Source organism: Papaver somniferum, chromosome 9, assembly GCF_003573695.1.
Source record: "Papaver somniferum cultivar HN1 chromosome 9, ASM357369v1, whole genome shotgun sequence".
NCBI classification, from domain to species: Eukaryota; Viridiplantae; Streptophyta; class Magnoliopsida; order Ranunculales; family Papaveraceae; genus Papaver; species Papaver somniferum.
The window spans coordinates 179,500,347-179,510,603 of record NC_039366.1 but is presented as its reverse complement, the minus strand read 5'-3'; the positions used below and the strand labels follow the sequence as shown (position 1 = coordinate 179,510,603).

The 10,257-nt window shown below is 41.2% G+C and overlaps 2 protein-coding genes across 2 annotated transcripts; one reads left to right on the top strand and one right to left on the bottom strand.

Moving 5' to 3' along the window:
- Positions 1 to 339: 339 nt before the first annotated feature.
- Positions 340 to 5,104, top strand: LOC113309506 (psbP domain-containing protein 6, chloroplastic-like). Its single transcript, XM_026557932.1, has 3 exons — positions 340 to 844; positions 4,236 to 4,552; positions 4,676 to 5,104. The coding sequence occupies exons 1-3, from the start codon at positions 403 to 405 to the stop codon at positions 4,844 to 4,846; spliced, it is 930 nt and encodes a 309-aa protein (XP_026413717.1). The 5' UTR covers positions 340 to 402; the 3' UTR covers positions 4,847 to 5,104.
- Positions 5,077 to 8,315, bottom strand: LOC113309505 (bZIP transcription factor 17-like). The gene is made up of 2 exons (XM_026557931.1): positions 6,433 to 8,315; positions 5,077 to 5,576 (listed from the first exon to the last, which is right to left on the bottom strand). Exons 1-2 carry the CDS (start codon positions 8,198 to 8,200, stop codon positions 5,143 to 5,145), a joined length of 2,202 nt encoding a protein of 733 aa, XP_026413716.1. The 5' UTR covers positions 8,201 to 8,315; the 3' UTR covers positions 5,077 to 5,142.
- Between the last annotated feature and the right edge of the window lie 1,942 nt (positions 8,316 to 10,257).

Here is a 10,257-nt window from a genome sequence, read left to right as displayed (position 1 = left end):
TGAAGCTAATTATGAAATCAGGGTTCATGACAAAACGGGAGACGTTAAATTGATTTTGGGTTTCTTTGATCGTTCGTGGAAAAAGGATATGATAGACATTTTAATACTTGAGACAATAGCCAATCCCTCCTCTAAAATTTTAATTCCCTCCCTTTAATTCTTCCCTCCTAATAACAACTCAGTTCTATTTATGAGTGTGCAAAGCTGTTATAGGTTCTTCTTCTGTTGGCAGACCTTAGGCAGGACCTATGCCACGTGTAAAATATATCCAGTTAGTTTCTAATTCTATCCAAATTATATATGTCTTGATATCCGTCGCACATATACACGACTAAACAGATAAGCGGGAAGTGAAATGAAGTGAACCAAATCCAATCCCATTTTCTCTCTCTCCCCCCCAAAATGGTGACTGCTGCTGCAGCAACTCCAGTCTCTTACATAATCACGTCATCAACTGCTTCAAATTCTCCTTCCTCCTCAAGATCTCATAATCATACCTCATCACTTAAACTCCTGCCTATTTCCTCACCGTTATCATCATCACTAGAACCTCAACTTCCATTTATCTCTAATGGTTCAGTTACTAACTCTTCTTCTACCAAATTACTCTCCGTTAGCACTAGAAATGGTAATGCTAATCAAGATACGGGTATGGAAAGAAGACGAAGAGAATTCATTGCTGCAATTGGTTTGATTTCAATAAATTTTAATCTATGGCTGAATCAAAAACCAATTGCAGATGCCCGGGAAATTGAAGTGGGATCTTTTCTTCCTCCATTTCCATCAGACCCTTCCTTCGTCGTTTTCAAAGCTTCATCCAAGGACACTCCTGCTCTTCGTGCAGGTATATATACGCCACTTTTAAATTTTGTCTCTGCCTTACGAAAGTTTTTGTCGGAGGTTAATCAATTCTTAATTATTATTATTCCATAAACTCATATAAATAGAGTTTGAGTATTACAGAAAATCTGGTATTCTCCCAGAATATTATGGTAACTAAATATCTCTAAATATATCATCTCTAAATATAATATATTGTCTATTACACCCCCTTAGTCGTAACGGGAGAGGAGCACACGTTAAGATTAGAACAGAAACGAACAAACAATACTCGAGGAAGGCCCTTGGTGAAGATATCTGCATATTGACTGTCAGAAGGGATGTGCAAGACATGAATGTCACCGATACGTACACGCTCACGCACAAAATGAATATCAATCTCCACATGTTTAGTGCGTTGGTGCTGGACAGGATCCCCAGTCATGTAAATGGCACTAATGTTATCACAGTAGACAATAGTGGCACGTCGTAACGGGATGTGAAGCTCGAGAAGTAAATTGCGTAACCAAGTAGTCTCAGCAACAGCATTGGCAACTCCTCTGTATTCGGCCTCCGCACTAGAACGAGATACAGTAGCTTGTCGTTTGGATGACCAAGATATCAGGTTGTCTCCAAGAAAAATGCAGTAGCCAGAGGTAGACCGACGAGAATTCGGACAACCCGCCCAGTCAGCATCAGAGTACGCAGTCAAACCAGTAACAGTGGAAGCAGACAGAAATAAACCGTGATCAAGAGTGCCCTGAAGATACCTGAGAATGCGTTTAATAGCCTGCATATGTGATTCCCTAGGGTCATGCATAAATAAGCAAACCTGCTGCACGGCATAAGAAATGTCGGGGCGGGTGAAAGTCAGGTATTGAAGAGCTCCGGCCAGACTTTTGTATAATGTTGGATCCTTGAGTGCAGGGCCAAATGTAGTACTGAGCTTCGGTTGTGTATCAACTGGAGTAGCGACTGGGTTGCAGTGATGCACGAGCAATAATATCCCGTGCATATGAAGACTGTGACAGAAACAATCCTGAATCTGAGCGGGTCACAGTGATACCCAGAAATTGGTGTAACGCACCAAGATCAGTCATAGCAAATTCACGTTTCATTAACTCAATGAAACGACCTAGAAGGGCATCAGTAGAAGCGGTTAAAACAATATCATCCACATATAGTAATAAGTATGCAGTTTCCGAACCAGAGTGATAAACAAATAGTGAGGAATCACAAACACTTCCACGAAAACCGCAACCAATAATAAATTGTGCAAAACGTTGAAACCATGCCCGAGGTGCTTGTTTAAGTCCATAAAGAGATCGACGAAGGCGGCAAACATAATCCGGATGAGCGGAATCAACAAAACCCGGTGGTTGATGCATATAAACCGTTTCAGCTAGGTCACCATGAAGAAAAGCATTTTTAACGTCCAGCTGACGAATACCCCAAGAACGTGATGTTGCTATACTGAGCACAGTACGTATAGTCGCTGGTTTAACAACCGGACTAAACGTTTCAAAACAATCAACTCCAACCTGTTGAGACTTGCCATTGGCTACTAGACGAGCCTTGTACCGCTGCAAGGTACCATCAGCGTGAAACTTGTGACGGAAGAGCCACATCGACCGAATGATATGGGCGTTCCTGGGGCAAGGAACTAGTACCCAAGTGCCGGTCTTAATCATAGCAAGGTATTCGTTCCACATGGCAGCATTCCAGTTAGGATCTCGAAGAGCATAAAGATAAGAACGTGGAAGAGGGGAAATTGGAGAGTTGGACTGGACATGAAGGTTCAGTCGCTGAATGGGGCGGAAAATGCCACGGGAAGCCCTAGTAGTTGGGCGAGTAGCTGTTGGAAGAAGTGGGTTGGAAGGGGAGGTCGGAGGGAGTGGGCTGGAGGGGTTGGACGGGGCATTGATGGGCTGCGGAGAGGAGACCGTGTTGGGCTGCACGGTAATGGGCTGGGTAAGGGAGGACGGTGGAGAGTCATGGGTAGTGGGCTCAGCAAAAGTGGGCTGGGAAGGACGAGTTGGCTTGGAAGGATGAGTGGGCTCGGAAGAAAGAGTGGGCTCAGTGGGACTGACGACCTCGGCCACGACCAGAGAGATGATGCTGCTGACTCCAGTAAGGTACAGCAGGGTATGGGCTTGGGGGAGACGTCCATTGGGGAGCCCAGTTGGGTGCAGTAGGGTGACGTATTGGGCCTGGTGGAGTTGGCAGAAGAGCAGCTTGGTGGCCCATCAGGGAACTGGGCTCGGAACGCTGGTGGGCAGACGCTGAGTGAAAACTGCTGGTGACGGAAGAAGAAGTAGCAGGTGAACGCTGGTTGTTGGCAGCCGCAAGGGCAGTAAGGGAGCTGTAGTTTGATTGATGTTCACGGCGAATCTCCTCAGTGCGTAATTGAGAGCGAGCAGTGTCAAAAGATGGCATCGATTGTTGGATGAAGGAGGCAACAATATTGTATTCCTCCGGAAGTCCATTGACAAGTTGTATAACCAAACGTTTCTCATCCATTGGAAAATCAAGATCACTTAGTCGATTCGAAAGTGCCTGTAGCTTATCACAATAATCATCAACATTGTTACAATCAACAAATCTTAGATTCACGAACTTACTTTCTAGGTTAGCGGCACGGCTTCCTTTGTTGTCTTGGAAAAGATTTTTAAGATGATTCCATAACTCTTTCGCAGTTTTACCAGTTTTGAGAACAGTAAGCATCAAATCTTTGGCCATGGTGGAGAACATCCATTGACGGCAGAGGGCATCAAGTTGTAGTATGGTGGCAGCATCAAGATCTGGTGGTGGAGCGGAATCGTCAATAAGAAAAAGGAGGTTGTGTGCTTGTAGATGAAGTTGGAAAAGGAAAACCCATGAAGAATATTCATCTTGTTTGATATCTAGAGTAATAGGGATCAAAACTTTGATGTTAGAAACGGCGAAAGCCGGATGTAAGGATCTTTTGTCACTTGCCATGGATGATTATTGGTAATTTAGAGAAAGAAGAAGATGGATCGAGGTTGGCCTCGTGATACCATGTCGGAGGTTAATCAATCCTTAATTATTATTATTCCATAAACTCATATAAATAGAGTTTGAGTATTACAGAAAATCTGGTATTCTCCCAGAATATTATGGTAACTAAATATCTCTAAATATATCATCTCTAAATATAATATATTGTCTATTAGTTTTTATATTCCAGGACTCCAATAAGTGATAGTAACACATTCATTAGGTAAAAACAATATGTGTAAAATCTTTAGAAAGCCTAATTCTCTGGTGCAACTGTCTTCAGCTCTATTCCAACAATAGGTAAAAACAATGTGTAAAATCTTTAGAAAGCCTAATTCTCTGGTGCAACTGTCTTCAGCTCTATTCCAACAATTGTTCAAGGTTTCACATCTTTGCAGGAAACGTTCAACCATATAACTTCATTATTCCGCCAAGTTGGAAACAGACTCGAGTTGCAAACATACTGTCTGGAAATTACTGTCAACCAAAATGCGCAGAGCCATGGGTGGAAGTGAAGTTTGAAAATGAAAAGCAAGGTAAAATTCAGGTTGTGGCATCTCCATTGGTACGATTAACAAACAAACTTACTGCAACTATCGAAGAAATTGGCACCCCAGAAAAGCTTATTGCTTCATTAGGTCCTTTCGTCACTGGAAATACATTAGACTCGGATGAAATCGTTGAAACCACTGTCGAAAAACAGGGTGATCAAACGGTAAATACTTCAACCTTTTGATTTTTATACAACTGCCTGCACCGCTCTAATCCAACCCAATGAGGAACGGTATGTTTTTTTTTTATCTGAACGAAGGCAACATTGTGTCTTGTTTGCATGCAGTATTACAAATATGAGCTGGAGACTCCATTTGCACTGACTGGTACACATAATCTTGCCAAGGCGACTGCCAAAGGAAATACGGTCATCTTGTTTGTGGTGAGTGCAAGTGATAAGCAGTGGCAGGCATCTCAGAAGACTCTTAAAGCCATACTTGATTCATTCGAAGTGTAATTTCATAATTCCTCATTTGTATCAGTGGATTAAGGAAACCAGATTCATTGCCTGCTCATGAACTACATAAGATGCATCTTCAAACATTTCAGAGCTAAGCTGCAATTTTGAATTTTCGGGGTTCAGCTGTTTGTAAAGATTGTTTCATGAATTCTCATCTTCCCTAAAAATTCGTGAAACACATCATCTTCCAAAAAACTTAGAAGCATGGAAGTGGAAGAAATAGAAACTGAGGCAAATCGAAAAACAGATTATATATTATCTTTGAAGTTAATGTCTAATAATTATGTCTTTGCTTAAGAGGTTACAAGATGTGGTCCAGAACCTTTCAGAGGAAGAACACATGAATATGTAACATACTTGACACTATCCAGGAGCACAACAACAAATATCCTTGAAAGTGATTTGGGTCTCATCATCCCATCTACACCCTCACTACTATCACCACCCTCTCTAGGATCAACCAGAACTGATACAATCATTGATCTATTGTTACCTTGGAAGTTGTCATCCTGCGATGGTCCTTCCTCATGTTTTTCGGTTCCGTTCGCAACAGGAACAGGGAGACGATTGAGAATCCTTCGGTTCCTAGTCCCACTAAGATGAGAAGTATCTGTTCCGTTTTCCACAGAAGTAACATTGACAACTGATGCAGCTGGAATAATACTTCCTGGTTTCGAGACATCGAACTGAAACACTTCCGTGCACATGCCAGAGCTTAAAACTGGTCCTACATACAAAAAAAATGTCAGGTTTACACTAATCCATCTTTGCAAGCATATATAGGATTCAAATAAATATTTGCGCAAGAGCAAGTCCTAAGCAATAAACCAATTGAACCGAGAAGACAACAATTCTTCTCTAAGTTATACACAGCATACTTAATGAAATCAAAAGAACAATTTTTATTTTAGTATAGCGCATCCCTATCTTCCCATAAATGGATATTCAGAAAATTCAATAACCCGTACTGTTGATTCCTATCTTCCCACAGAATCACCCCTAACCAATTGCAGCTTCAACAAACAGAACAGGCAGTCAGAACTCAGAAGATTCTAACTGCCTGCTCAGCTGTTCATGCGGACACCAATATGAACAATTATGTGGGTTGTCATACCTAATCTTAAAGTACCAGTAACCTAAGAAATACATGAGATACCGAGAAACATACTATGGAAACAAAGCTTCACACTGATAAGTTTACATGATGTCAATTGTGCTTCACGGTTAAGAAGACATAATAACGAAACAAGCAAAGGATGACCATTATATTAAACTGTAATTCCATGAACCATTATCCTTTCCAACATGATCCATTTAAGTTCCATCCTCAAATTCACGGACGCAGTCAATATCAATAATATAGCACCTAGTGGTACACGATAAATGTACGGAATCAATTGTTTTCTTGTGTCAAGTCATCTATGGTTAACACCAAATGTAATAACTTTCTATCTAACCATGGGCCTTCGTCCACGAACAGTTCCACTCAACTATAAAGGTTTCTACTACTCTTAGCTTATACAGCACATAGAATGAAGAACTTTGGAAGGCAAAGAAAATATATGAAAAACTATGATAATTACCTGCAAGGCCTTCCTGGAACCATTTCTGCAGTGACTTGTCAGCTGCAGTTGCCTTTGAACTATCCCTGTAACTGCTGGTGGAACCCGAACTCAGCGCCCTTTGACGTTCAGCTGCACTCCTGTACACGGGTCTGTGTCTCTCAACATTTTTTCCACCCACCAGTGCAGGAACCAAATCACCGGGAATTGCCAAACCAGTCTCTCCACCTTTACTGGATGGATAGCTACTGCTCTTTTCAGTCTTTCCTTTAGATGCCTTAGCTCTTTCACTAGCCAAAACAGAGTGAATTATAAGGTTCCCATCAATCTTCACAAGCTTATCATTTCTTGGTACATATAACGAAGCAACAAGAGGCTCGCCGCTATCATTCTCTTTTCCTCTTTCAGTTTGCTTAACTCCCTTACAGTTCATAGTTCTCATATCGCCTTCTCGGAATCCTGATTTTCCACCACACAAGCCAACTCCTACATCATGCTCTGACCCATTTCCATTAACAGTCAAGACCCTTCCTCTGGGCCAATTAGCTGGACCACCATTATTGAAACCTAATCCACTATTACCTATCTCTTTATTTTCCCTGACGGAAGGAACTAACACTCCAAAAAGAAACATGAAAAACAATAAACCCAAGAAACTAACGCTTGCAACCTTCTTAGTTTTACTCTCATTTTTCTTCTTACTCTCAGATTTTTTAGGTTTGGTTGCTGACACAGGTTGTTGCTGTTTCAATCTAGGGATTGGAACTAAAGGAACTTGAGATCCTTGTGCTCTCGTTGGATAAGGAGGACATGACATCCATGGATAAGGCATATGAGCTATGTGAGGAGGTGGATACATTCCAGGAGGAGGTGCACAAACCCCTCCACTTAATTGTTGACGTAAAGTCGCATTCTCAGCCATGAAGTAAGAAACTCTACCATTCAAATCAGCAATTGTAGAATGCATTGCTCTCACCTTATCTTCAAGTTCTTCAATATAATGTTTCTTCCTCTGTCTAGAAAGTTGAGCACTTTCTCTGTTCCTCATCAGCCTAGCTTTCTTTTTATCGTCATCATCTCCAACATCAACATATTGAGATTTCATACTTTCAGATGCAATATTCGATTTCCTAACCTTGTTATTTCCAGGGGTAGGGTTTTCATCTTCTGTTATATTTTTCCTCTTTGAGGAACCCTCTTTTCCTCCTTCTAACTTAATTTTCTGATCAACATCAACCACAACAACTGGATTTGATATTACAGGAAGAACAGATGAAGAAGCAGAATTACCTCCAGAATCAGCAGGCGAAGGAGAATTCAAAAACCCAGAAACACCTGATCCACAACCACCAGAATCCTGAGAAGAAGATACCACTCTTCCATCATAATTCCGATCACAACTTCCTGATTCAGGAGACATAGAATTCATAACTCCACCATTATTATTATTATTATTATCATCCGAATTTGGACCATTTCCAGAACCCGTAACCGTGGAAGACAAAACATCAGACCCATCGGAACCAAAAAACCCTAATTCTCCATTTTCGGATGGAAAATTAATATCATCAAAATTGAAATCAAAAGTACCGTCGTCTTCATCAAAACCTAACTCGTTCAATAAACCTTCAGGTACAGTAAGATCATCATCATTCAAATAAGCAGCATCAATAGGTGGGAATTGAAAGGGATCAAACTCAGTGGATAAATCATTAAGGAGGTTATTATCTTCTTCATGGGAAGATGAGGAGCCAAACTGCATCGGCTCTAAGATTTCCATATTCGCCATTTTCAGGGTTTGGTTTTTCTCCTGGACGGAGAATTAGGTCGATGAAATCGAACCAGGGTTGGGTTTAAGGGGAAAGAAGAGAAAAGGAAACCCTTTGAAGGCAGAGGAAGACTTTTCCCATAAAAAGACTATTATTACCCGGTTAACGTGTCCCCTCTCGAAACTTCCTTTTTTTCCTTTATTTTTATTTTATCTTTAATTACACTAAGATATCGTCATTTTAATTTGACTTCTACGTTACGCGAAGCCAGAAATACGCACTAGTAGCTTTCTTAAAATACAGATGGGGAGATCAGCGGTAGATTTAGCGTATGAGGTCGAGGTGTGTGGACTGGCAAGCTGATTAGTGGTACTATAAGGAGTACAATTACACTTTGTTATCTAAGTCTGTGTCAAGGAATTGGTCAAGTCGCGGAGGACTTGGAGTCTTACTCATAGGCCCACCTTAGGAATCGTTTTCTAACACGTTGGGTATTGGTTTTTCTTTTTAAACAAAGACGGGATTCATTGATAAAACGCTCTAAGGAGCAAGTACAGACCCGACAACGACGTACAGGACAAATGACACTGTATTAATGGCCAACATACCGATAAAGCTTTAGCGAATAACAATTGGAAATCCTCGGGCCATACCTATAAGGGCAATTGAAATCCATACGGAACCGATATAAAAGATCGCACAGTACATCAAACACTAGTCTCGAAAGGTATCATTAACAAGGTCCAATCGTCAAAAATAAAAAAATACTAGAACGAAAGCCAACACAAAGGAAGCCAACATAAAGTAAAAAGCTGACACACCAAATAAAAAACTCGTCTGATGATGACTTGTTCAAATCCACTGAGCAATCCTATGGAAAAGAGCAACAACATCAGAAAGTTGAACCAGAAAAGTCAACAAAGATCAGTGGTAGATAATCCATCCCAGACTAGTCCGACTCAACCCGTATTATAAGAACTGGTCCACGAAAAATCTTAACCCGACCGGGCAAGCGGGAACCCTAGCCACCATCTTCCTCACCTGTAGAACGGGGGAGCATCACTTTCCGCCAATTCCACCACAGAAAACGGCAACCTGAACACATCCAACAACCACAAACAGAAAAGAACACCACCAACAAACAACGGAAAACAAAGCCCCAACTTCGAAATCAAGCATCACCACCACCAGATACAATCACACCAACCGATGAGGATAAACTTGAAAGAAAATAAGAGCACCAAATCAAATAATCAAACCAAGAAATCAAGACCTTCTCCAAATGAAGGCTGGAATAAGTTTGTAAACCCAAGAACCACCGTAACAAAAACTAATTCACATCCCCAGCACCTCTCAATCCACTTGAAACAATCAGATGATTTGGACAAACAGACCCAAAAACCAAAGAGAAACACCCCAAAAGAACAAGATGTAAAATAATTACAAAGATCTTACTCGATTTGATCCAATCGAATCAAATCAAGCAAGATCTGAAGACAAACGAAGGTTTTTTTTCCCTCAAGTCGGTTGCGCAGAGGAAGAGAGAGAAGTACATTGGCTATTGGTTCAGATTCGGGAACCTTGTTTTCATACCTAGTATGCAAACGGTTTTAACTGTTAAAGTCCGGGAACCAAGTTTGCATACTAGTACGCGAACGGTTCTACCTGAGTTAAGATCCGGGACAACATTGTTAAAATACGGGCATCCAACTCAAAACCAATTGGCAATGAGCGGAGAGGCCCTAAGAAATTATAAACCGCAGGATCTTAGATTTCCCAACAATGTGGGACTAATAATAATCTCAACACGCCCCCTCACGTGTAGCCTCGTTGGGTCTAACACGTGGACAATTAAATCGGGTGACGCGGAGTAAAGGCGCGGTCAAAGACTCGTCGCAAATAGCCTGCTCTGATATGATGTTAGAATACGGGCATCCAACTCAAAACCAATTGGCTATGAGTGGAGAGGCCCTAAGGAATTATAAACCGCGGGATCTTAGATTTCCCAACAATGTGGGACTAATAATAATCTCAACAAGCAGTACGCATACCCATTTGCAAACTGCTAGACAAGACC

What these genes read in the sequence shown, in the direction of transcription:
- LOC113309505 (XM_026557931.1), bottom strand. Translation starts at nt 8,200, where the DNA reads ATGGCGAATATGGAAATCTTAGAGCCGATGCAGTTTGGCTCCTCATCT. An exon ending in GTTCCAGGAAGGCCTTGCAG is followed by an intron (nt 5,577 to 6,432) that starts GTAATTATCATA and finishes TTTTGTATGTAG; the next exon opens with GACCAGTTTTAAGCTCTGGC.
- LOC113309506 (XM_026557932.1), top strand. Translation starts at nt 403, where the DNA reads ATGGTGACTGCTGCTGCAGCAACTCCAGTCTCTTACATAATCACGTCA. An exon ending in CACTCCTGCTCTTCGTGCAG is followed by an intron (nt 845 to 4,235) that starts GTATATATACGC and finishes ACATCTTTGCAG; the next exon opens with GAAACGTTCAACCATATAAC. An exon ending in AAAAACAGGGTGATCAAACG is followed by an intron (nt 4,553 to 4,675) that starts GTAAATACTTCA and finishes GTTTGCATGCAG; the next exon opens with TATTACAAATATGAGCTGGA.